Genomic DNA, 27973 nt, shown 5'->3' with positions numbered 1-27973 from the left:
AAGTTTGAACTGTATACTTTAAATGTAAAGAACAATTTGATCTTTGTCTTTGGTTGAAGGTTTAGATTTGACATTTTAAAACCTTTTTATTAAAAAGTTATTTATGCAAATAAATATTTAACACAACAGACACAACATGGCCATGTCAAAGTTAGTTGATTAAAAACACATTTATTTTGTCATATATAAGTTTAACCCTTCACGGATGTGTTATGATGTCTGTTGAATTCCAGCAATAAAATGTTTTTTTAATTGCTGCAAGTGAAGTATTATGTGTTCCAGAGGAGGAAAATTGTTTTATGTGATGCAATCCTCGGGTACAAAAGAATTTAAACTTTTTACAAAAGATTGTCTACAATTGTACTTATGCACCACTCTTATAAAAACAAGCTATAAATAACAATTATGTACAATAACATCATTCACTCAAACAAACAATGACTTACATATGTGAAAACCCAAAATGTCTTGTACCTACTTTTGTCTGAATTACTCATAAATACATTTGGAACAATCACAAAATCCAATACCATCACTTTACAATTGCATAGTTTCACGTCAAGGTCTAAATAAGTTATTTTGTGTGCAATGCATATGAGCTTGATCAACTTGGCACTGGAAAACAGATTCCTGCTTTTGTTATATATTAGGATCTATAAAGTTTTCATTTAGTCCACAGGGTCAGATCTCTATAAGGAGGGTGGCGTGACTGGGGTCCAGGCTGTAGGAATGCGCACATGGGCAGAAGTGTCGTACGGAGAGGTCTCATGCACGTCAGGCACAGCAGTGGAGTCATACAGAGGAGATCCAGAAGAGGGCGCTGTGACCGGGTGAGTCAGACTGCCGTAATGACTGGCAGAGCCGCGGAGGAACTGAGAGCCCAGACTGCTCGTCATACCTCCGGCCTGAGACACCGGAGTCAACGGTGAGTTTCCCACAGACCACAGGCTGATGTACTGACTGTGAAAAGAACACAGAACAACAATAAGCTTTCAGTGTTTTACTATTTAAAAACTGTATTGATCAGAGATATCTTGAGGGTTTATCAAGTGCTATATTTTATAATCGTTTAGTCTATTTCGTATTTATTGAGAAATGGTTCAAATTAAATTACTTTTTATTACAGGCTTTGGTATCAAATCTGAGAATGCTATGTGTGAACACAGTTTGAGGCAGTGTTGAGATTTCTTCGGATCTCTATTTAATCTAATTACTGCCAAAGAAGAAACGTTAAAGTCCCAGTGAAATAAAAAAATACAATTCCTATTTTTTCATGAAATATTAGGCTACAGTGTTTATTTTCAATAACTTACCAATGTGGGTCATTTTCTTTTTAAAATTCATGTGCCCTCATAATCTGCAGTTAAAATCTGAAAATGCACTTTCGCCCTGTAGTGACATCCATCTCAAATGACGTAAATTAGACGGCTTGGGCGGAGCATCCATTAACTCCTCCCCTTCAGGTGTCAGTCTGCTGCCAATTCCATTTCAAAATGCAACGTCTGTTTTTATACATCCAATCAATTCGCAGTGAAAAACAAGCCACGCCCGCTATTTTTCTCATTCGAAATTCGGTTTCACTTAGAAATGCATCAGAATACGGAAGTAAAAAGTACTGCAAGGTTCACAGGGACTTTAATACTTAAAAATAAGGCTTTGTTTAGCTAACATGAATTGACAATGAGCAATACAATTTTTTTATAAAAACAATCTGTATGCATTTGTTTTTTATTGATTTAATTAATTCTAATTAATAATTAATATCGACACAACTGTTTATTAAAGTCATATACCATGTATTAATGACTAAATATAAATACAATTAATAAAATCACAATGTTACAATGGAGTTTTAATATTAGTGTGTGTGTGTGAGGGGGGACATGTTTTTATATCCCGGTGGGGACCTAAACCTGAATGCACACCAACACATGGGGACTCGTGTCACCATGGGGACCAAAATTGAGGTCCCCATTATGGAAGCCCAATCCTGCCAAAATGAAAAATAAATAAATACAAAAATAAATCCATGAAGAAATGTGAAATAGCGATTATAAATAAATAAATACAGAAATTAATTTTCTAAAAATAACAAAAATGAATGAAAAAAAAGATATTTAAACGTTTATTATTTATTTATTTAAACATTTATTTTTTGTACATTGTGGAATTTCTTTTATGCATTTATGCTAATATATATGTATTTCCACATTTTTACATTTTCACATTGATTTATTTTCACATTGATTTATTTCTACATTTCTGTGTCCATATGGTAATGAGGCGTGTCTCAGACATTATATTAAATCACTTAAAGCATGATGTTGTTGGTGGTGCTGGTAGTCCAGTGAACTGTTTGCCAACACATTGTTCAGAAGCACTTTGGGCCCTCTCTCTTTTCCCCTTTCTCTCATCACGTAATTTCCCGTCTCTCTGTCAACTGTTCCTGGATAGGCCAGCATCCTGCAGAGTTTATTTCCAACCCTAACCAAACACACCTGGCCAAAATCATTCAGGATTCATTTAAAATGATGAACAGGTGGTTGACTAGCCCTGCTATAGCTTATATACCATAGTATTTACTAAAGTAAAGTAAAATTCCCAGATACTACAGTGTGAAATTAAACTTTCAATTAAAACAAATAAAATGGCCAAAAACTATGGGCATCCATAGTAAAATCATGGTTGATTTCCTTAAGGGCTTTTAAATCCTACTATAGTACTATAGTGCACTACAGTATATATTGCTATAATAAAGTATGCTGCAGTTTACTATAGTAAATGCTGTAATATACAATATTATTGTTTAATGTGGTCACACTCATCTCTTGCATGTCATTTTGTCAAAGCACAAGATGTTACTATGGCCTTAAAGTTTGTCTGTGGCCTACAGCAGCACACTGTGCTCGACTGCCATGTCTAAAGCAAGACACGCCCCCTCATTACCATATGGACACAGAAATGTAGAAATAAATAAATGTAGAAATAAATAAATGTGAAAATAAATAAATGTGAAATTTAAAAAATATGGAAATACATATATATTAACATAAACACATAAAAGAAATACAAAAATGTACAAACAAATAAATAATATATGTTTAAATATCAATTTTTTCATTCATTTTATTTGTATTTATTTATTCATTTTCGCTTTTTTACATTTCTTCAAGGATTTATATTTGTATTTATTTATTTTTAATTTTAGCAGGATTGGGCTTCCATACCCATGGGCAAAAAAGCTTATAAATTGTACAGAACAATATTTTTAAAAAATCTAAAAATGCAAAAAGTTTTCTGTGATCTTTAGGTTTAGGGGTAGGTTTAGGGGTAGGGTTAGGGGTAGGGGATAAAATATACAGTTTGTACAGTATAAAAAACATTACGCCTATGGACTGTCCCCACGGGGATAATAAACCAGACATGTGTGTGTGTGTGTGTGTGTGTGTGTGTGTATGTGTGTGTGTGTGGTACAATTCATTGAGCTATGCTGTGGACAAAGAAACTGACCTGGAGTTTGAGTTTGGTGGAGAGCTGTGGCCCATCGGAAGCACACTGGAGTGAGAAGACATCTGCAGACTGGACCAGTTATCATGAGATGGTAACATGGACAAACAGCTGGAGTTATCTGAGTAACCTGCTGTAAGAAAACCACAGAGCATAGATGAGAATTTAATCACATGTTTAGGCTTGATCGATCTACAACCTTAATATTTGTGTTTTCTAAATCTGAAGATGTAGGCTAGGTGAACATTCCTCCACTAAAGCACCATTATTTATGAGCCTGAGCGCAAACACAAAAGCTGCTGGAATGTCTGACACGTTACAGTCGGCAGTACTTGTTTGGGCTGCTCATTAAATGGATGGTTTACCCCAAAATTCAAGAACATAAGACTTAATTTATGGAAAAGAAAATATATTTGTTATCAAATGATGCAATTATTGACAATTTGAGTGTTCTAAAGTCATAACTTTTGTGTTATGACCAGACAAAAAAATGCAAATTTTAAACTGAAAACATCATTGTTTGGAATCAATGTTGCCAGTAGGTTTTCTTTGTGACCAACTCATGATCCAGTAAATTATAATAAGGCTGCAACACACATGAGATTTGAGGGCTACTGTGTGATGGTAAGGAAGATCCTTTTCATTTTTGTGTCAATTTGCTATTTAAATGAATACATAGAATCGTGGATCCAAGCAGTGTTTGAAACAGGTAAGAGGTGTCTTACTCGGAGAAGCTGTCCGGTGGGCATACGGGCTGGGGTACGGGGTGGACCGATGGCTTCTCAGAGCAGAGTAACGTTCACAGCCATGTGATGAGGATAGAGACAAAGGATTGCCAAACTGTGTGTGAGGGTTTGCAGAAGGGCACAGAGACCCTGTTGTTGGCAAAAACCAGCTACTTACTAGACAAGCAAGAAAAAGGGGAGTCAATAAAAAACTCCTACAGCACATAACTGTAAGACCTGATTGATAAATACAAGTTTATGCACAATACAAACTAGCAAACTGTGAAGTAAATCACCATATTTATTAAAAAAAACTAAAAACTAATGTACAACATTGATTATTGATGAGTTCAATTATTGGGTAAATTTTGCACTTACATTGAGAGTATCCAGACTGTTGACTTTCACTGATATCTTCTATTATGTCCTTATGATCACTTCTGAAAAACAAAAGGAAAGATACAATTATGCAAAATTGTCATATAAATGATGTTCTTCAAAACAAACGTTCATTGTTTTTAAATAAAACATATTTTGTGTTCGCTGTTAACAAGTGAATAAAATTAGACTGCCAGAAAAATTCAACTGTATAATGAAGTCCCATTTTTGGTAAAAGTGTTTGGCAAGATTTGGTAACATTTCACAAAAACGTTATATTTGAAAACATTAAATTCAAAATGAAAAGTTGTATTTGTTAACAGTAGTTTTGTTTGTGGTAATGCTGTATGTTTTTGTGTTTCATAACTGTTTTCATGTCATTTAATTCGTTTAAATGTAGCTGATTTAGCTTGTGTTTAGCTGAAAGACATGTGCCCGATTTCACAGACAAGGCTTAAGGCTTGTCACAGACTAAAATGAATGTTTGAGCTGTCTTAACTTAAAATATGTCAGTGTAATTGCTTTGTCTCAAGATGCACACCAGTAATGTTTTTTTCTAAGCCAGTTTCTTTTTGAAATATTAAATATCCTAATTTGACTGAGGCATAGTCTTACTTAAGCCTTGTCTGTGAAACTGGGCCTACACTTCTTTTACATTGCATTTTGTGATTCAAAACTCAAATATTTGACCCAGCCCTAGTTTGTTTATCCACAACGCCGGTTTATTACAAAGACTTTCATTTCTGATAATTCTTATAAGTGTGACCATACCTTTCTTTGGTATCCAGGAAAGCCTTGGCAAATGGATTATATTTAATTTTAAGTGCAGTAACCTAAAGAAGAAAAATAAAGGAGTCATCAATAAAGCAGTGATATCATGCAGAGGAATATTATATTCGTTTTTTCAAATGTAAAAAAGAAAAGCTCGTTACCTCTTCATTCTGATAGGCAGTAACTGCTATGAACTGCGTCTCAGGGAATGAGTGTGTGGTGATCATTCTCTGCGGCCCACCGACGCGCACTATATGGATACGCGGCTCATACTTGTGTAGTGAATTCAGCATAATCTATGGAAAATATACACATTTATAAAACTTTTATAATATTTAGATTAGCTATTTTTGGAAAGTATTCGCAAAATTTAAAAGGTCTTTTCTAAATTGTTAAAGCACTTACGCACTCACAAAATGACAAATAAGAAGCCAGTATTATCCTTTAAACAGACATATACATTGATGTGCACTCACTTGACCCCCTCCGTTCAGTTTATTGGTGAGTTTCACTTTGCTAAACGAGACTGAAGCTTTCATCCAATGCGCACCGAAGTTTGGCGAGTCTGGATGGATGTAGACGCAGCTCGGTGCTTGTGGCTCGGGTTTGCCACCCGGAACCCATTCACCATTCACGTACTTCCACCTGTGATTGTCTGCTGCCACAAAATCTAGCAGGAATGAGTACATTGCGTTTGGATCCAGACCTGACACGTTCACCTTCAGTACTGGAAACATGCGCCTGGATCACAGCAAAACAAAGAGCGAAATTTAGAGCATAAACAAATTCCATGCGTCCTTTAAATGAATGAAAAACAAATATTTTGCTTATTTATTTGTAAATGATGAATGAGAAGAGGTATCATCTAATGAAACATTCTTGACACTTTTTCCCCACAAAACTTTTCGCTTTCACAAAACTTCAGCATATAAATCTTAAGATTACATTTACTAAATGAGCCTGTACGCTGTAAAAAATGTTTTTTTGGGGGGGGGAGAAAACCTAAATGTAATTCATGTGATGATAAATAAAAAATGTTTTCTGATTAGGATATGTAACACAAAGCGTATAGGCTATCAGATGGAAATATAAACTGCGCATTTTCACCGCTTACAGTGTAGTTTGATATAAATAAGCATGTTACAAATCAACTTTTTTCTGACCAGAAATAAACTGAAAAACTACCTGCCATTCTTGGTCACTATCATTTCATTCGTCAATTCTTTAAAATTCTGCCAAAGTTCATTTTCATCCAAACTGACTTTAAGTTCTCTTTCTGTCGGATCTCCCTTCTCACTGCCAGCCTGAAGCTCATTTTCCACGGCACTCAATAAATGATCCACACGGTACTGCATGTTTTTCTCTGAGCATTCACCAGAAGCCATTACGATTATACAGGTGACTCCAGCTGAAAAGTGCTCTTTATTGTATCCAAACTGTGTGCGCTCCTGTAATATTGTGTGGATGAACTCAACGGAGGTTGAAGCACTGCATGTGTTCACATCTGTCCAGTTAAATACCCCCCACTTACAACCTCTACCTATACTTTCCCAAGAAACGTCCAATTGGCTGATCTGCGCTTTGATATGCGCCGTCTGCACAGTCATTGGTCGAAAGCTCTGGACGCCTCACACGAGACAGGACGCATCATAAATATTTACACATATAATAAAATAAAAAAACATAATTCTTAAAGATGAAATAATAAAACAATATAGACCACATGAGTTTGCAAAGTAGGCTATGTTTGAAAATATATGATTTATCCCATTCTAAAAATATTTTCTGTTTAATTAAAACGTATTTCAAACTTAAATTTAAAGCGCACTTAATAATAATATTAAAAATAGTAATACAGATGTTTTAAGATGCATGCTAAATCTGTATAGCTAAATTGTACAATTTAAAAATGTGAAACATCATATTTATTACACTTTTTCATTAGGTAGCTCACATTAAAGATCGATTCAGGAACTTGTTGGAACATTTTTTTCTTTCTTACAAGAGGAAATTTAAACTCATGAAGTGCTAATGTAAAAAGCATGTCTAAGGTGTTGCATGTTACAGAAGATGTTTATGAGTTTTAAACCCGTGGGAGTCTTTCTGCAGAGGTGACAAACGCCATCAGACGCGACGCGTTCAGCACAATAGAAGTATTCATGACATAGCGTGAAATAAACGTCATCCTGGCGACAAAACTTCCGCTACAGGAACACTTCGTGATTTAATATGAACAATAAGACTTCCTGAATGTATGGTAAAAGTGTGTCGGAAAAGTACGTAAATAAAATAACATATCCAATGTACCTTGCAAAAGTTTTGAAACCTTAAACTGAAATGTTTCTCATGATCTTAAAAACTCTTTTGATCTGAATAAGTACTTTTGTAGGAAAAATTTTGAATTGTGTCAACAAGGGCTAATTTCTTTAAATTTTCATAAAAACTAAACAAAAATTTCTTAAATACATTTATTTAAAATGGCCTATAACAGATGGCTCAAAATAATATCCTTTAAAAATCATCTCAGGGTAAAAGCTCTAGAAACATGCCTGATAAAATACCAAGAGAACATTTTATTAAATTCTTGGCTAAGGATGACCACACTGAAGATGATCAAATATAGTTTAAATATTTTGAATGCTTTTAGTCAAAACATAATTCCCATAATTACAATTGTGTTATTTTGCAGTTTAGATCAGTTTACTATCATTCTAAAATGTGGAAAAATATGAATAAAGAGTGTTTCAAAACTTGAAAAGTATGTTTACATACATACATTACTGTATTTCTGACTACACAAATTATTTGACAAATAAAAGGCTACTTTAAGCACATACTTGCAACTAAATGAAATAAACAAGACAAAACTTTACAATAATGTTGTAGGCTGTTTGCATTAACATAAAAAATACATTAACTAATAAGAACTAACAATGAACAATAGTTTTCAGCATTTATTAATTTTTCTTAATGTTAGTTAGTGCTAATACAATGATTCGTGTAAATTCGTGGTGCATAAACTAATGTATTAGTAAATGCTGAAATTAAAATGAACTAAAATGAATACATGCTGTGGATTGTTCTAATGTCTATTGTATGTCTCCTTATAGGGGTAAAATTAATATGTCAAACTGAAGTGCATTATACAGGACATCAGAGTTCTGCATAATTTGTCCACATCTTCTCTTCAGAGATATGCACCTGAAATCAAAGTTCAATTCTAAAGTATAATTTATTAATTTATTTGTTGTATGGAATGTATGAAAACACATACCTCCGTAGCAAGACTAGAACAGAGTTCCTGTATGCACAGCGGGACGTCTGTATCTGATGAATGAGCAGCTTCAGAACTGGAGGATAAGTCTTCTGCCCCTTTCTCAGCAAACGGCAGACTACAAATACTATTAATACCATTTGCATATACAATGAAGCACATAATCATGAAAACTGTATATTCACAGTCATTCCTGACCTTATCTGTATATTGGGATTCTCAGTATGGGATTCTGGTCTCTCAGTCGTGGCTAGAGACCGACGTGTGAGGTCTGACTCTGCAGGACATTTGGACTTATGAATTTGGACGAAGTGAGGACATTCATACTCCATCTGCTCGAAACAAATGAGTGTTGAAGGTAAGACCAAATATTATAGATGCATATGACTTATTGTTACGTAATGTTGTTGACTCATAAAGCTGCTTGAACCCCATTCTTAAGGTAGTTTGCTAAGTTTATTCATAAAGAAAAGTTTGAGTTGTGTGTCACTAACCAATTCATTGAGGATGAATCCATCTATGCCCTGCAGACTGAAGCCATTCTTGGCCATTATTCTGAAAAAAACAAATTAATAAACCATCAATAATTTAAGTTATAAAGATCAATAAATTGATAAATAATAATAAACATAAAAATAATAAATATGAATCTGGGAAATTTCAAGAACATAATAAATCACATTTAAAAAAAGAAAAAGAAAGAAAAAGAAAAAACAACCACAACATTTGTAATAAAGGAAAAGTAAATGAAGTATAACGTAAAATCTATTTTTCTTAGGACCATTAAGATTTTTTTTGGATTGACTAGATTTTCAAGACAATTAAGTGAGCCATCCAGAATGTCAGAAACAAGAATGTCGGAGAATTTCATGAAGTTTATATGCACTGTGTTAACCAACACGCAAATGCATAGGGCCCCGCCAGCTTGGGGGGCCCCCTAGTGGCCACAAGCGGTTAAATCATTTTATGCTTTTGACGCACCAAATAACAGACAGGTCTGACTCGGTTGAAAAACCAATCAAAACTTCTAATTCAGCTAGGAGGTGGGTTACCCGCACTTTGACGCTCAGACAGTTCATTTACAGGAACTACTTGATTTGTGTTCATGCCATTTAGTTTCAATAATTACTTAAATCTTAAATTTTATAACATTTTAAAGTATCAAAATTTGCCCCACTTTTTTTGGCAAAGTGGTGCCACCCCTGGCACAATAAACACAACCATGAAGCGCACAAATCATATATTTGATTCCATAACAAAGGTGGTTTATTTTTATACCAAACTGTAAACAATTTGTGTGCTGTTATGCAGTTCAAAGTCAAATAAATCCAGGTTATATATAAATATATATAATATAATTCCATATAGGTCTACTCAATATTACTGTTGTGCAATTCAAAGAAAAAATGTAGTATGTATGTGGGGGGGCATCAGGCCTTGACTTTGCTTAGGGCCCCCAAAATGATAAACACGCCCCTGCACATATGAGATTATGTTGGATGTATATGAATAGAAGTCAAGGCTCTCACCTTTGTGTTTCAGCCATGTGAGAGAGTGACAGGTTGTGCATTAGTCTCAGTTTGTGTCGGGTAATTTCAATGTTTCTTGGCTTTATCGTTGGCTCATCGCTTCTCTGTTATAAAAATAGGATAAGAACAGAGAAGTATATGTAACGGAGGCCAGCTAGTGAAGAGCTGTGCAGTGTGTAAAATCTCACTCCCTGGCCAACAGAGACGCTCTAGCTAGAGACTGCGGTCTTTAGCCTCCTCGTTAGAGCGCCCGTCTCCCATCCGAACCGTCGCCGGTTCGAGGCCCGCGCAGAGCGGTGCAAGTGGGACCGGTTACATATATATACAGCTGCAAAAAATTAAGAGACCATTCCAAGTTTTGATTTAATCAGCATTTCCAGATGTATTGTGGCCATTCCAGTCCAGTGTCTGTTGAATTGCACAACAAAATCAAACCTCAGGAGTGACATATAGTCATCCAACAGCAATGTGAAAGACTGACAGCATGACAAGACACATAAAAACAATGATAAAAATCCAAGTTATTTTAGAACTTTTCCTAAATACATGTACAAATATGACGGTTGTATCGCTTAAAAGTAAACCTGAACTTGTTTTTTTGCAGTATTTGAGGTCTGAAAAATACAGAGCATCTTTTCTGTTATTTTCACCTGTTTCTCCCGTTTTCATATTCTGCATATAAATGTAAATAGAAACAATAGACCGTTTCCTCGGACGCGCGCGAGTCTGACCCCCAGTTAACTTCCGGAAATTTGTATTAGTGAACTATTTATATTTAATTTAATTTAATTTCATATTAATTTGCATTCTTATTTTACCGTATAATAATTGTATTAAATAAACGATTTGTTGAATTATGTTGTATGTTCATTTTATTAAATAAACAATTTGTTGAATGGGTCCCGCAGTTTGGTCGCATTTAAAGAAACCGTATGGTACATTGACATCTAGTGGTTGAGTTTGGTATCGCAGTCTAAATTCAACATATTGGAGAGACAAGTTTAGCCAAGTAACGGTTCTTCTCGGTTTCTTTTGATTGTCATCAGAAATAATCTACAGGCACTCTATTGTTTGTGAATGAGTACCGGAAGTTCAGTTGGGGGGTCACAAAAGTGCGCATACGCATTTATGTTGTTAAGATGAAACCGACTATATTTGTATATTTTAAACAACATTTTTATTTGAAATGTAATATCTATAAATAGTCAATTAAAAAAAATGAAAATCATTTTGAAATGGTCTCCAAATGTTTTCCACGGCTGTGTTTAGGCCTATATATAATTAATTGCTGATTCTGTTCTGCTAAATTAATGAATTCATGTAAATATGAGATGATGAAATGGTACCAGAAGAGGCATGCTGGTGCTTAACACTTCCAGTGAGGTCGACTGCAGAGCTGAAAATTTAGGCACTTTGAACTCCCGGAGAAAGACCTGTAGATACAATATATATGAGATTTGTTTGGTTCTATATTATTTCTGGAGTCTATTATAAGTCTGGACCATTTATTTCTGATTTCTTACACCTAACATAATATCATTGATATACATGAAAATTCATCTGATGGACAGGATGCAAGATCTGCCTGTCAATCATTTTAAGCATTCAGGTATGCTGATGTCTTTGGGGAGTAAAAGAGTTTCAATATTTTATCATATGTCGTTTATAGGAACATTCGATTGCGGAAGTAACAGGTTGCCAACTCCATTTGCGGTCCATTGGGGTTTCTTTGTCCCGGTCTGTATCGGTTGGAGGAAACGTCAGAAGTGTGGACTCTCACAGCTGTGGTGTCACTCGGTGCATCATTCAGGACACACAGCGTGTGAAGGCTCACAGCCTGAGGTGACAGGAGATGAGCGAGACTGCTGAACTCTTGATATAGGTGCTCTCTCAAACACCTTACCTTACCGCTGATGTGGAGCTGACAACATCAACAGCTGTAATAAAAAAAACCTGCATGCAAACACATTGTAATATGAATGAGAAACAGAGGTAGCATTGTAAAAACTAACCTTGCTAACTCTCTACCTCTCCAATAGGATAGACTTTTACATAGCCTGAAGAAACTGGGTGGTGTGAAAGTCACCTCCATCATGATGCTGGGCGTTGTGGGGGTTGCTACATGTTTCTATGTGCTATGATAAGTTGTTGTTTGATAGATGGTTGCTCATACAAAGGAGTATTAACGTTTACACTTACATTCAGCAAGGTCCACTGGAATAACCCGGTATTTACAATATAGAAATAATGTAAATAAAGTCAAATATTACTGCTTGTACGGTACAATAAATGAAGTATTGAGCTCAAAAGCTGATATGAGTAAAACGGACACATTTTCTCACGTGAGTGAGAGATATTTGGACATCTTCAAACACACGACCTTTATTCTCCCACGCATGAACACGCTGTCTGTGTATGAGCTGATGGTGTGGGTCTCTTCTGTCAGGTGCATCTGACTGTGTCTGTCAGTGGGCCGCAGGGCTGAGTAATACCCCTCAGCAACTGTCTGCCACCCCCCGTCCTTCAGACCTCAGCTCTGTTTGCACACGTCCACTATGACATGGAGGTGTGAGCTGGATCAACAGGTTCCTCTCTCATCTCACCTGCTCTGCTTCTCTTTTTCATCCCGCTCTCTCACCTTCATGCTGCCTGAACTCTGACTAACAGCCAACAACGTTAACTCGTGAATGCTCTCTTTAGTTCTCCCCGACACTCTTCAAAAATAAAATGGGGCTTTCAGAGCACAAACCTATGTACTGGTGGTTCAAGATTACACTGATCTAAAGTATCCTTTATTAGCAAGACAAATACTTTAAATCTGCTAATGCTTTATTGTGAAACTATAACACCATGTCTACACCGGACGCGAACGGCGCAACACGACGACAGTGTGGACGAAATTTTCAATTATAATAGGTTCTAATGCGTCCTATAGTCTTTTATCGTCTCGTGTCACGCCGCGTCTGGTGTAGACACGGTGTAAAAGTAAAATGCGTGGGGTGTAAATTGAAAATTATCTATATAAAAAAAATCAGAGACACTGTGGTTTGACACTTACTTCTGGAAACATGAGCTCAGTATCGTCCTGTCCCCGGGTCTGTTTGCCATGCAGCTGGCAAGCATTGGCACCCCCTCCCCTCCCTTTCAGTGACGCTGGCATCTGTGTGGACAAGAGATGCAAAAAACAAGTTATAACTCATATCTCAGTACATCACCTCTAACTCAAGGTTGTTTTTCACCCCATGAGACCCATGCAGAGGAAACAAAAAGTTGCATTTACACCAGGGACAGATCACAACTATTTGAACTGACTGGGTTATCTAATGTCTTATCTAATTCTATTTTATTTAGCTGTTTTGGTAGTTTAGTGTTTTTCCGCGTTGCTTTTTTAAAACACCATGCTAAAAAATGAGACCATTCTGAGACCATACATTCTGGTCTCGCCACCAGGTTTCGCCCCAGAATAAAAATATATAAATCTCATTATATACTCAACCTCATGTGTATGAACAGAATTCAATAATATTCAAAGAGTTTATTTGCAAAAACTGATTTTCAAAAATCATGGTTTGTATTATGTTTTATGGAAAGTGAAAAAAGTGACCTGTTCGTCAGATATGGTGACCCATACCCGAAATGTGACCTCTGCAAGTAACCCATCCAGAGAGTAGTGAACACACGTACACCCGGAGCAGTCGGCAGCTATCACTGCATCGGCTGGGGAGTAAGCCTTGCTCAAGGGCACCTCAGTCCTTACATGCCGGCCCTGAGTATCAAACTGGCAACCTTCTGGTCATGAATCCAACTCTCTAACCATTAAGCCACGACTGCCACAACTTGTTACTTATCTGTATTTTTTGAGTTATTAATATTTAATCAAAACAACCCAACTGCAGTTTGATTAATATTAATTGGAATGCGTGGTAAAAAAACATGTTCTTTTAATTCATTTAAAAATGGAGTTCTCTGTTTTTGCAAATGAACTCTTCATTCTGTCTCTTCTGAGCTCTGTTATATCTCTGAATGGTGTTTTTATTTTGGGGTGAACTATCCCTTTAATATGGGCAGCTTCACCAGCATTGTTTTGCAATGCTATCCCGGTCCACTTGCAAGACCAAACCCCCAAAACCAGCCTGGATCAACATTGAGATTCATGCTGATCATTTCAGCGGGCAATCTGAATGCAGGGTCTGTGTTTACTTGAAATTCTGTAGGGAAATGTTGGTTAAATTTGTATGTTATTGTGCTTTCAATAAATGATCATATTAATGTTAATAATGATAAAGACACTGAACACAATCTCCAGTCATTGTGACTTTGTTCTCCAACCCTGATGTTCACCAGGCCTGGGCGATACGTGCGAGCGACCCGAGGAGCGAGCATCGTGTTGTTAATATATTCCTAATGATGTGCTACTTCTCAAGAGGAGCTTTCGAGACAGCCCAGCTCACACCCGATAACACTGCACACCCGGGTGAGGACACACTTTGTCTGCTGGGTGCAAACTGGCCCTCCAAAGTGTCCTGCAGGACAGCATTTACTCACATCACTGTGTAGCAGCTAACAGGACCGTAACAAGCCTTCACGCGGCACACCGACAGCGAGAACGAGATTCGAGCTCAGAAACAATCCACTGGTGCAGGAAATGAAGATCGTGTCGGTCATAGCTGCGGATTTACACGCCGAACAAACATTAGATTTGATTCTGGAAAAAACACACTTGGGTGTGTAACTGGAAAAAGATGATTAGAACAATTTGTTCTGGGTATTTTTACTTTCAACTCGGCGCAACTCTGAGCAATGTTGCTCAGACATATTTGACTCCATTCTGAAAATAAATAGGTGTGAAATTCAACACGGAAGATAGATATTGTGACTCAGCATCTCTCATAGAAACCAAACAAACTGGGGTAAATATAAAGAGAAACAGACTCAAATGTATAATTTATAGCACTCAAATATATCTGTTTCTGGTCTCTGTTTTAATGAATATTAGAGACAAGCTTTATTCTCAGCATGTAGTTAAGACTAGTCAGCCATGTTTCTTCATCTCTTAACGTTTGCTCTTTTATAGCTCAGGAGATTTACTGGGCCTTACACAATGAAAACATATTTTCCTATATATTATTTATCAATATATTAAATCATTTAATACATTTGAAAACAGTGGCGGAGCCAGAGGGGGCTCCAAGGTGGACATCCAACTGGCCACCCTGGGTGCCACCCCAAAATTTAATTCGCTACTTATGTTGATTGACATCTGATTTCACCTCTTGTTTGTTACAGGTGTGGTCAGGCAGAACCCAAATGCAGGCAGGCGATGAAGGGGTTAACTTAAAAAATGATTTATTTAAACAAAAACAAAACAAACAACCCACGGTGGGGGTAACAAAAACATAAACAAGAGACTTTTCAAAAGATAAACAAAACTTCCCACAACGGGGCAAAAACGAGAACTATAAATTATACACAAAACCAAACTCACAAAACGGGCAAGACAAAGCAGAAAGAACGAGAACTTCACAAACGACCATCGTGCAGGAAACATAGAACAATGAACCGACCAAAACTAGAGACTGAGGGGAACATTAAATAGGGAAAAACTCACAGAGGATAATTACAGAGACGAGGGACAGGTGACGAGGATAAAACAATCAAGGAAAGATTCGGGGAAACAAGAGAGCGGGGCTATGAGACAAGACCGGAGGACACGTGGCAAAAAGTAAACAAAAGCCACGCGTCTCCACACAAAACACCCGCAGGACATGGTTCTTTCACGACCCTGTCCATAGAGTTAAAGAACTCGAAAACAGGAAGGACAGAGTCCTGACATTGTTGAACAAAGCTTATATTTTGACGTTCGGCGGGCAGTGCACGTGACGTCACCGCACACGAAAGTCAAGCAAGTCGTTCTGTAACAGCATCCTTTACCGCCATCTTTACTCCGTTTAGAACGGGAAAAAAGTTGTTGGATGGATTGTAGAGTCTTTTTAAAGACTGACGAAAGATAGAAAAGAAGCAAATGGATCGCAAGAGAGATCCCCTATTTCTTTTGTCATTCTAAGCAGGTGTACTTCATACAAACTTTAGAAATACACATGAAGGAAGCATCGCATTTTAAATAAGTTTCACTCTAGCCTTGGGTTTAGGATTCCTAAACATTTTCATTGTAGGCTCTGTTAATAGATAGTATCGGTTCCCAACATACAGTTTTTGGAAAAAAATGACAACAAGGTGAGCAAAACTGCCCTCCAAATTCAAGATAAAAGGGGACAAACGGTCCTTGCATTATAAAAAACTAACTACGACAGTCGCAATCTAAATAAGATTAGGTGAAAATTAATGATTGTCGATGACAGCGTTTTTGCTCTGCTACAGCTTTGAGCATTACAGCCAATCAAGTTCATGGTATGAATATACTGGCCAATCAGAGGGCATTTACACTGAATTATTCACTGGTGAAGAAGAGCTGTGCTGAAGTGCTCCACGCACTTGCGATCGTTTTTTCTTCCGTATTTTGACACATTTCCAAGTTAAATGGAATTTCTAATGAGACAAATAGTGGGCGTGGCTTTCGTCTTTCTCTGCGATTTGATTGGATGTATAAAAACAGCCGTTGCATTTTGAAATGGAACTGGCAGTAGACTGACAGTTGAAGGGGATGAGTTTACGGATGCTCCGCCCAAGCCGTCTAACAAACGTCATTTAAGATGGATAGTCATTACAGGACGGAAGTGCATTTTCAGATTTTAACTAAAGATTATGAGGGCACACAAATTTTTAAAAGAGAATGACCCACATTGATAAACTATTTACTATAAACGCTCTAATATTTCATGGAAAAATAGGCATTGTAATTTTCAATTTCACTGGGACTTTAACAACCGCGTACAGATCCGATGTAAGAAAGAGATTCATTAGAGTAGTCAGACTCTTTACTGTATAACCTGAAGCCATTGAGTGTTTTAGTGATTGAATGTTGTGTTTGTTTTCTATATATTTTCCGTTTGAATAGCTGATTTTTGTGTTCCTTAGAGAATCAAAACAGCAATAAATTCATTCAGAAACGCTTCTCAGCTTGTTTTGTAACGTGTAAAATGTTTTCATCTGTTCTAATATCTGAAAGTAATAATCAAGATGACAACATCAAGGGCAATAATCAGCATCAATGATTTTGTTTTAATCTTGCAATCCTATGGAATGAGTATATGTTTTATATGCTGCTCTATCCACATCAGTTTAAAGACACCTCTGGTGCTGCTTTGTTTCTGTGTAGGATTCAACTGTTTTCAATATTTTCATCCTTTATATTTTATAATGTATTTCATCTACATACATTTAGAATGACATTAATCTCATTGCATTGTGCAATTGTTTCATATACTGTACATTTGTCACATTTGTGACAAACTCTGGGAAGTAAATTATCACTTGTACCTCTAATCTGCAATCCTATTATTTATTTATTTATTTATAATTCGATGCCAGGTCAGGGTTACACTCAAACTTTCTGTCATGGTCTGTGGACCCCCTGAAGTAGCCTTGGCCACCCCCTGGCCACCCCATTTATAAAACTCTAGCTCTGCCACTGTTTGAATGATATGAGAATGAGAATGATACATTTTCAATATAACAGGTACAATATTACAGTATATTGAATAATACATCATTGCTGCTTTTCATATACTGAAAAATATAGCCACTTGGGTCCAATATACAGATATGTATTATGTAACATATTGCATTATATTTTCCATTATACTCCTGTTTATTTTTATTAAGGGGGAGTTCTCATTCTTTCTAAGTTTAAATATTGTAGAAAGAAAAATAGAAATGTATAGAGCTGTAACATTCATGTGGATAGTAAGGTGGATCTCAGATGAGAAATGTTCAAGTTCTTATTGACTTTCAGATTGAAATGACACAGAGACTTTGGCATCTTGACACAATTCGTCTGAGTACAATTGGAGACATTGTTGAGTTTTCTTTTGAAACTTCAGATGACTTTATTTAAGAGAGATTACTGGTCTTTTCTTAAGGGAAATATCAGCAAAGTCTCAATTTGAGACAATTATATTAAATATCAAGGGGATTCTTTGGAGGAAGAGAAGTCACAGAGGTGAAGACGACATTGCTGAAACCTTTGTTGTTTAGAGAAAGCTCTTATCCAAACAACTCAAGTCATCCCTGAGCTCCAGCATGATGTGACATCCCAGGCCAAATTGGTGAGTGTCTTTTGTGTGTGAAATGAATTAGACATTCTCTCCTGGGTGATGTTTGTCCATAATGTGCTAACCGAATGACAGCCTCCTCCACTGCATTTAGCGGAGGGGAGAGGGGGGAGGGGTCCTGTTTGGTCATCTCACGGCTATGTGAACAATCAATTCTCTTTTCCCATAGACTTGTGGTTTAACTGGCTTCCAGCAGAAGGTGTGTTTGTGTAAGGCCAGCAGGGCAAATCGCACGGGGAGGGAAAAGAGTTGAAACGAGGCCTCTTCAACCCCAATGGCATTATAAGCCATCATACCAATCCTTACATTTTAGCATTTCACAGGCTTGATGTAAACTGAATGAAACCATTTTTGTAAAAGTAGCTAAATGATGTATGAAGTTAAAAGAGTCAATGCTTATTCTTGTTTTTTTCACACAAGTTTTATCCAAAATTCATCTGAAGTTGAGTTGATAAATTAAGAAACTTACATGATCCTGTTGTGATGTGGTTTCTTCAGGTGAGATGTGAAGTTTAGGTAAAGTTCTTCTGCCGTTGTGTTTCAGTAAATCTTCAAGAGTCACATAAGTGCCGCTGAGCTCTGCCAGCATAAAAAGATGAAAAAGATGAAAAAACGGAAAATCCTAATATACTACAGATTCATCATTCATGGACTATATTTTTAGGATGGAACTGACTCATGGCACGAAACAGTGATAACACTGTTATGATTAACCAATATTTCGCAAAAATATGTATCTATTGGCCAAATTCTGTGCATCACCAATAGTAGTAAAAGTACACATTTCTTTATTAACAGTATATGTAAATACATTATAACCTAAAATCACAATGTTGATTTAACCCTTGTTGCGGGTCAATTTTCTTAAAACATTGGCTACCCTGCCTTTAAATCGTTCTGTTATGATGTTTTGAACATAACAACAAAAACAACAACAAAAAATGTATATACGAAAAAGTCAGAATGCTGTTTCTTTCCAAATTTGGTCAAAACAAAACTTTTTTAAAAAGTGGTTAACAACATTTTCATTAATCAAATATACTTTTTTTAGTAACGTTTGTCAAGTGTTGCTATCAAAAATGTATTGTGTGAACCTGATTCTTTGTGATTTTTAGGAAATTGCATTGAATCCAATAAGGGTCGATTTGACCCGGTCCATAAAGAATGTTATAATTGAACAGAATATGAGGGTTAAAAAGCCTCTCTAGTTATGTTTTAGTACAATCTGCTTTCACCCGGTGACATTAGGTTTAGGGGTGAGCTTTCATTATTGCTTCATTGTAAAAACCACACAGGTTTTTCCACATGAATTAGTGACCTCATAAAATAAAGTAACAAATTCCCAAGAGATCAGTTGGCAAGTGAATGTATTGTATGTTCTTTGAGCTATATTAATTTAACCAGACATGTTTATCATATGTGATATATGATACTATTGATATGTGGTTTGTTAGGATAGGACACTATCTGGCAGAACAACAACTGTTTACAAAGCTGGAATCTGAGGGTGCAAAAAAAGCAAAATATTGAGAAAATCGCCTATGAAGTTATTAATCAGATGCACTGTAGCAGGCCATCCACTCACAAATAAAGTTTTTATGCATTTACAGTAGGACATTTATAATATATCTTCATGGAACATGATCTTTACTTAATATCCTAATGATTTTTTGCATAAAAGAAAAATCTGTCATTTTTACACATACCATGTATTTTTGGTGATTACTAAAAATCTTCCTGTGCAACTTAAGACCGGTTTTGTTGTCCAGGGTCAAATGCTGTTTTTGGTATGTTTCTATAGTGCTCTCACTCATGGCCTGTAGTTGTTCCTCTAGGTGACATATGCTCCTGTGCTGCTCCAGCCAGACCCTGAACACCTCCTGCTCGCGGTGACTCTGGAGAAACCCCAGTCGGGTCAGCTGTCTCTGCAGTGCAACAACCTCACGAAGACCAAAACATGAGATGAGCCACAAAGTAATAGTGTATTCGTATCCGTTTTCTCACATGAAGAACATGTCCTAATGCGACAAAGCAGGGTCTCACCAGGTAGTGACGTGTTTTAGGTAGAGATTTCATGAATGTGTCATCATGTGTGAGAGTTGATCTGGTCAATATTTTAGCAGTTCCTTTCTTCTGTGATGGAAAGAGCAGCATGGAGGAAAAAATACAACATGTGAAAAAATCTAATAATCTGATTTAATGTTATGTATATTTGTATATGATATTTGCATCATGCATTGAACACTGCTCTGTCATTTGTACAGAGCTGTACATTTTCTATTGCATTATTACTATCCAGTAGATTCTCAGGGTCATGACTACTTGTCATTTTGTTTAATTGATAGATGAGTTGAGTTTGAGAATAACACTCAAGGGCAATGGTCAACTACAGTAACATATGAGTTACATGTGAGATCTTTTCCCAAGAAAATACCATTCAATCTCAATGCTTTCTAGGAAAACCATAAAGATATTATAAAGATCCCATTTCACATCTTATGGGAATGGTCTCTTTCAGTGGGACAGGTACACAAAACCAACGAGAAGTAAACACACAACCACAGGAAGCCATTAACCGCAACGGGGACCAATTAGGCCACAGCATGTGTCCGTGGCTCCCAGCTCATCGTGATGAAGTCTGGACAAAGTTTCTTGGCCTGGTCTGAGGAAACAACAGCGTAGTTTCATTTGCTCAGCAATTTGTACCAAAGGTTTCCTACTGACAGGCCCATAAAGTCCTTTACAGCCTTCCTTTGTCCAGCCCTCCAGTGCTGGTCATTAGAGCTCACAGTTATAGCCCGGCGAAGAAGTCTTGCTTTTACAGGAGGAGATTGATAAAACAGAGACCCCACCCCCACATCCTCCACCCCCCCACTACCTCTCATTGTCCTCAAGCCAGACGGCCAAAATCAAAGTCAATCACAAGTCCACACCAACTGCTTCCCACATAATACAATGAGATGCTTCCTCACTTCAAAGTATCACTGAGAGACACACATCAATTACAATACGCTCCTTGTTGTTTTGCACATATTAGCTTACATTTAAGAGGAAATGCTCATCAGATGTTGCGTTTTATAGCATATAAAGTTCTTCTTTATGCCTTGTTTAAAGTCAACAAATCTCGGAAGCTCCCATAAGGGGACAGTTCACCCAAAAAATAAAAATCCTCTCATCATTTATTTACCCTCCTTTTATTCAAACTTGTATGTGCGGAAAACAAAAAAGACATTTTGAGAAATTACTCAGTGGTTTTGTGTCCATACAATAGAAGTCAATGGGGTCCAATGTTTTTTTGGTTAGGGCCTACCGACATTCTTCAAAATATCTTCTTTTGTGTTCTGCGCAAGAAAGTCATACAGGTTAGAACTGACATGAATGTGAGGGAACGATGAACGAATTTTTCATTTTAGGTCCAACTATCCCACTCTCATTTGTGGTTTTCTTTCAACAGATAAAGTAAAAAGTCTCTCTCTCTCTCTCTCTCTCTCTCTCTCTCTCTCTCTCTCTCTGTGCTATGTGATGTGGACACCCACGGTAAGAAAACACACAATCAGTGTTGCATAATTCTCCATACAGTCGCAGTTGGTCAAACGGTCATGAATATTTCAACACAGAGACTTCCTGTCATGCTCTGATGGAGAGAAAGGAAACGGTCAAGTTTATTTGAAATGTTAATTGCAGGATGATGTGTTTGTCACTGACACAGGAGGTGGAGGCCTATGTGTATGCATGTGTTAGGTGTGCTTGGCTTTGACGCTTTGACGTCTCACGGCACATCTCAGACATCAAAGTGTTGCAAAGGATTGCTTTTCGTCGACTAACTCTTTTCTAACTACCTCTTTCATGACAACTTTGATTAATAATATTTCTGTGTATATTTTTGTAAAATTATACAAATATATAAATATGTTGTATTCTATTTTTGTGGACGTGAAACATAATAATCAAAGATTCTTGTTAAAAGGTGCATAATAGCAGATCTTAAGGCTGCCATCTGCTGGTAAAATATAGCTATTGCAGCTATTTATTATTTTCTGTCTCAGTTTAGCGAGTGTAATAACGAGTTCAAAAGGCGTATACATGTGCACGTCCTTGTGAAGATCTGGAAACACTTGTTTTATACATCTTAAGCTCTTGTCTTTAGACTTTTTCGTTCAGTATTATGTGGCATACTGCTGTGACTGTCTGTTAAATTGTGCATTCTGTTGTGAGTCTCTAGATGGCGCTGGAGGAGAAGAAACAAAGGTTTCACTTGCGACTGGAAGCAATCACAAACTGGTAAAAAAAACGATGAAACTGTCGGTTATACAGAAAACACAATTCACAATATTTTTTGCAAATATTTAGGAGTTGCAATGTTTAATTGTTGTTAATGATATACTGATGCTATTTATTAGGCTGAATTCCAATAAAGAGCAGAAAATAAACTGCCCTCAAAAATGGTGCATACTCCTAATGTATTTGTGTCTGTATGGCATTTTGTGTCTGCAAGTCTTGGCTTTTATGGACAGTGTCCGCAACTGAGCGTTTATTTAGCAATTCATGTTGGTTTTATATCAATGGCATAATGGCCACTATTTTAAATGGCACTGAATTGTTATTACCATACAGACACTATAGCTGATATACAAATGGTTTTTATGGAGTTCTTATAATATTACAAAATTATTTTACGATTTTGCAACTTTATTCTACTTTAATAACAACATAGCTGCTGGATGACTAAATGCATAAAGGATTTTCTCAGCAGACCTTAACATGTTAACAGGGCTGGATTAGAAAATGCAATTGATTTAATTCAATTCAAATTCATTAATCACAATTTTGCGTTGTTGCAAAGCAGCTTTACATAGTGATTGTAAAGTTTAGAGATATAATTATTGAAAATAATACAAATAGAATGGTATTATTGCAATTTTTCAGTGAGCATCGACAAAGTTTGTAGGCCCAATAGGACTGTTCTATTAGTAGTGCTAGGCATGTAGTCGTATTTACTGGTAGTATTAAATGATGACAGTACCTGATCTAGAAGAGCTTTCCATTTGCTCTTAAGTACTTGATCAGGATCCACAGCATCAGCTAGAGTCATGACCATCTGTCCCTTTCTGTTGGATCTGTGATGTCCTCTATGCCTGTGAGATTCAGATGCCTTTTGTAAAGAGAAAACACTCGAATGACAAGACACAACTTGAGAGGCAATGCACACATTTTCCTGAAGTGGCAATAGCTAAAAGAGCAAAAAGAAAGCGATAGTATACAAGATGCTGCTTAATAACACAGCTTCTGAAAATGTCTAAAATCTCCCTTAACCATGAAGAAAGAAGAAGAAGAAGTTTATTTTTATATAGCGCCTTTCCACAAGCTCAAGGTCACTTTACAATGAGCACTTTCAAGCCGAAATACATTTTCAAACAAACATACAAATATACAGGACAAGATGCAAGATTATTGATAATACATTTCAAACAAGTATGTTTTCAATTGTGTTTTGAAGATGGATAGAGAAGAAGAGTTACGGAGCAATATAGGTAAAGAATTCCATAATCTGGGGGCATTAACACTAAATAACCTTCCAATATCCAGTCTAAACTTGGGGATGCTAAGAAGCCCCAAATCAGATGATCTAAGAGACCGAGTTGGTATGGCTGAATCAGGTCTTTGATATAGCCAGGTGCAAGACCGTTCAAAGCCTTAAAAGTCAGCAGGAGAATCTTAAACTGAATGCGTGAGGAAACAGGTAGCCAGTGAACACTGTGTAGAAGTGGAGTAATGTGAGCACTGCGCCTGGTCGAGGTAGGTACACCAGCAGCAGAGTTCTGGACATACTGCAACCTTTTAATACGTTTCCCTGGCAGACCGATAAACAGAGCATTGCAATAATCTAGCCGTGATGTAATTAAAGCATGCACTAGGGTTTCTGTATCAGCCAGATTAAGAGAAGAGCGAAGACGTGCAATATTGCGCAGATGATAAAAAGAACTTTTAACCAAAGTCAATCTGGACACCTAGATTTCGAACAGAGGTTGAAGGTTTAAGAAGAGCGCCATCAATGTCAAACTATAAATCCTCTTTTGTATGTGATGCAGCAGATCCAGTCAGCATTATTTCAGTTTTGCTACTGTTTAGTTTAAGGAAATTTAGCGTTTGATTTCAGCGCGATACGAGCCGTAAGTGTAGCAGGCAAAATTGTTTTTTCAGAGGCAGTGGTTAAATAAATCTGGAAATCATCAGCATAGAGATGAAAATGTAGACCATATTTACAAATTATGTCACCTAAGGGCTGTATATGAAAAGTAATGGACCGAGAACAGATCCCTGTGGGACACCTTGAGTGAGTGAAACAGTGGCAGACCTATAGCCTTGCATGGCAACAAAGTATTTTCTGTCGTTAATGAACCATGATAAAATTGATCAAAAACATCTTCAACACAGTAATTGTAATAAATAATTTTGCATTGCCTATTGTTCCCCTGGTTAGGCCTGGGTTTTTTCTTTCTCCATTGGAGTTTTGGGTTCCTCACCACCGTTTGCATACTGTGTTGCATTGTTTGCCTGACCGGGGGGGGGGGGCTTGCTGACATCAGCTTTAGAATTTAAAGTTTTCGTGTTTATTAATATAACTTTAAAATGCAACATTCTGCTTCATTTATTTATTATTACATATAGGAATTTATAGTCCGTATAATATTTGACCTGTGTTTCTCTCTTTTATCTTAAATATGTGCTTCTCTGAGATAACCATGCTGTGTGTGCGTGTGTGTGTGTGTGTGTGTGTGTGTGCGTGTGTGTGTGTGTGTGTGTGTGCGTGCGTGCGTGCGTGCGTGCGTGCGTGCGTGTGTGTGTGCGCGCGTGTGTCGGTGCATGTGTGTATTGGGTTCTGTGTGTGTGGAGTTGTGTTTATGCATGTGGTAGTGTATGAACCTGTGTGCGTGTCTGTATTCTGTGATGTTTTGCTTATAGTCAATTAGTTTCAAGTACAGCTGCTTTGTAACAATGAAAATTGTAAAAAGCGCTATATAAATAAAGTTGACTTGACTTCACAACTGTTATGGCTTTGAATGCAATTTAGCAACTTGGTGTATAAATATAAAATGTGTAGCGGTGTGCATTTAATGGCATTTTGCAACAGTTTCAAACAAGGCCCAAACAATCAGAATTTACAGCTGAAACACCTTGGAATTTTATTTTTCTTACACAATCTATAAAGTTGATTATAAAGTATAAAGAGAAATAATAAAACTGTTTTGATGTCAGTCTCAGCTCCGCTTCTGTTATACCCCAGCACCTCAATACAAGACTGGTCAGAACAGATAATTCCTTCCTGTCACTTATGTGACAATGGCCTCTTATCATGACGGGCACTTATTCTTACACAACTCTTCTCGTGCACCGCTGACTCAGGAATGCTCTCAAACAGTTGACAGGTGCAAAACTATTCACATGTATTGAATGGGTTGCATAGTTTAGAAGGTCTCAGACCATATTCAGTCGGTGTTACCCGTGGATACGGAATAATGTTTAACAGATGGTATTACACATACTGCCCGTCATGAGTCATTTTCCATTGTCGGCATTATGCAAAATAGGTGAAATTTGAAGCTAACTGTGCTTTCTGACATTCTTCCTGTGTAAAGTGGCACAATACTGCATTCTCTTAAGAAAATGTGCTTAAAGGCTCTTCGATGTCACAGAAGAACCTTTTGGTTTCAGGAAGAAACATTAACATCTGATAACAAGTTTCGCAAAAGGTTTCTTTTGTTCTTTATAAAAAAGTGAGAAAGAGATGGTTCTTTAAAGCACCTTTTGACTGAATGGTTCATTCGTGGAACTAAAAATGGTTCTTCTAAGGCAGTGGTCACCAACCCTGCTCCTGGAGATCGACCGTCCTGCAGACTGCAGCTCCAGCCCTGCTTCAGCACACCTGTCTGTAATTATCAACCAAACCTGAACACCTTGATTAGATAATTCGGGTGTGTTTGATTGGGGTTAAAGGTGAAATCTTCAGGACGGTCGATCTCCAGGAGCAGGGTTGGTGACCACTGTTCTAAGGCATGGCTGTGAAGAAACTTTTTAGCACCTTTATTCTTAAGAGTGTAGGTGTCCTAAAGTGAAAATATTCACCTCTGTGCTGGCCCTCTAATACCAGACTTCACTCTTAAAAATAAAAGTGCTTCACGATGCCATAGATGTACCTTTTTTGCCTAAATGGCTCCATAAAGAACCTTTAACATCTGAAGAACCTTTCTGTTTCACAAAAGGTTCTTTGTGGTGACAAAAAGTTCTTCAAGATTATAAAAAAGTAAGATAGAGATGGTTCTTTACCTATGACTGAATGGTTCTTTGTGGAACCAATAATGGTTCTTCTTTGGCATCGCTGTGAAGAACCTTTTAAGCACCTTTATTTTTAAGAGTGTATAGTCAAAATAGACTCCTGTCAAAAATGTTCCCACATTAACTTCTTATAGACCCCCTCAACAATCGGTGACTGACAGAATAAAAACACAGGGACATTGCAGTCTGGGCACAAAGAGTCAAACAAAATGTGCTAATGAAAGTGCAAACGAATCGTGGAAAGAACGAAACCTTTTTTTGTTCATGAAAAGGACTTGTAAATTTAACCAGAGGACTGTGTTGCTGGTTGTAACCATAGGGACCAATACGGCAATACAGCGGATGAGAACACAAAACAATGGGATTTAATAAGGTTCAGAGATGATGTAAGACGATTAAAAGAGTCCATCTGAACCCAGGCATCAATCCACAAATCCAGAAATGTGTGCAGATGGGTCTGAAAACAATTCTATCATAATATACTCTTTGTTTTATTTGAGTGTTTTCACATGACAAAAAATTCACTGATGGTACAAGTGAAGAGAAAATGTAAGGCTAGAACTTGTAGGCTTGTTTAAAGTGGCAACGATGTGTATTTTTGTTATTATACTCATGATAATGGTTGCAGTTTGGTTATGATTTAACAGGTTCACACATAGCCTACCTTTTCAGGACACTGTGCTGACAGGTAACAGTCCATGATGGGTTGAAATGAGCTGACCGAATGAGCATCAGTCTTCAGTGCCATTATCATACACGTGAGCTATCAGATGTGAATGTGTGACTTATAACTTTAAACATTTCTTTAATTCAACAGCAATGTTTTTAAGGTAGCAACATTTCATGCGCTGTAACTACTAGTGGCATTCTTCAATAGTAGCCTATTGGTTTTAAATCGTCTTATTTCAGTTCACTCAACTGTTTTATTGGAGTTTGAATCATACAAATTTGGATCATTATCAGCTACCCAAATTCATGTTTTGGTTACAACACGCGAATAAGCGTATTTTTTCAAACTTCAAACTTGACCACATTTCATCCCGCAAGAATTAAACGTAAAAAAGACTTACCAGATATACAGCAATAGTCGGATCTATGAGGCATTAAATAAAAGATTCTAATTTTTTACGCGTAACTCGAATGCGCTTTTTAAATCTAAAGACAATAAAAATGTGACATTCCCACAGACATATTTTCTCGCGACATGTGCGCTTGTGTGGCGCT

General features: G+C 36.9%; 1 protein-coding gene across 4 annotated transcripts; it reads right to left on the bottom strand.

The window, feature by feature from the left end:
• Positions 1 to 243: 243 nt before the first annotated feature.
• On the bottom strand, positions 244 to 27973 carry LOC130559251 (T-box transcription factor T-like). Of its 4 annotated transcripts, none has more exons than XM_057342210.1 (13): positions 27820 to 27973; positions 27414 to 27512; positions 23439 to 23567; positions 20459 to 20548; positions 20226 to 20355; positions 18885 to 18994; positions 13243 to 13344; positions 11531 to 11617; positions 10185 to 10288; positions 9150 to 9210; positions 8854 to 8987; positions 8656 to 8782; positions 5894 to 6122 (listed from the first exon to the last, which is right to left on the bottom strand). In XM_057342210.1, the coding sequence occupies exons 2-13, from the start codon at positions 27501 to 27503 to the stop codon at positions 6006 to 6008; spliced, it is 1281 nt and encodes a 426-aa protein (XP_057198193.1). In that variant the 5' UTR covers positions 27504 to 27512; positions 27820 to 27973; the 3' UTR covers positions 5894 to 6005. The 4 variants fall into 4 exon arrangements, with proteins under 4 accessions (XP_057198195.1, XP_057198193.1, XP_057198197.1 ...); XM_057342213.1 differs by lacking the exon at positions 5894 to 6122 and adding an exon at positions 8178 to 8582; XM_057342214.1 differs by lacking the exon at positions 27414 to 27512.

The sequence above is a fragment of the Triplophysa rosa genome, linkage group LG9, assembly GCF_024868665.1.
Source record: "Triplophysa rosa linkage group LG9, Trosa_1v2, whole genome shotgun sequence".
Classification (NCBI taxonomy): domain Eukaryota; kingdom Metazoa; phylum Chordata; class Actinopteri; order Cypriniformes; family Nemacheilidae; genus Triplophysa; species Triplophysa rosa.
This window is presented reverse-complemented; position numbering and strand designations above follow the sequence as displayed.

Coding starts and splice junctions, on each gene's coding strand:
- LOC130559251 (XM_057342210.1), bottom strand. CDS start 27,503: ATGATAATGGCACTGAAGACTGATGCTCATTCGGTCAGCTCATTTCAA. Junction 23,568..27,413: donor CAGCACAGTGTCCTGAAAAG/GTAGGCTATGTG, acceptor TCTTTACAAAAG/GCATCTGAATCTCACAGGCA. Junction 10,289..11,530: donor GCACCAGCATGCCTCTTCTG/GTACCATTTCAT, acceptor TTTTTATAACAG/AGAAGCGATGAGCCAACGAT.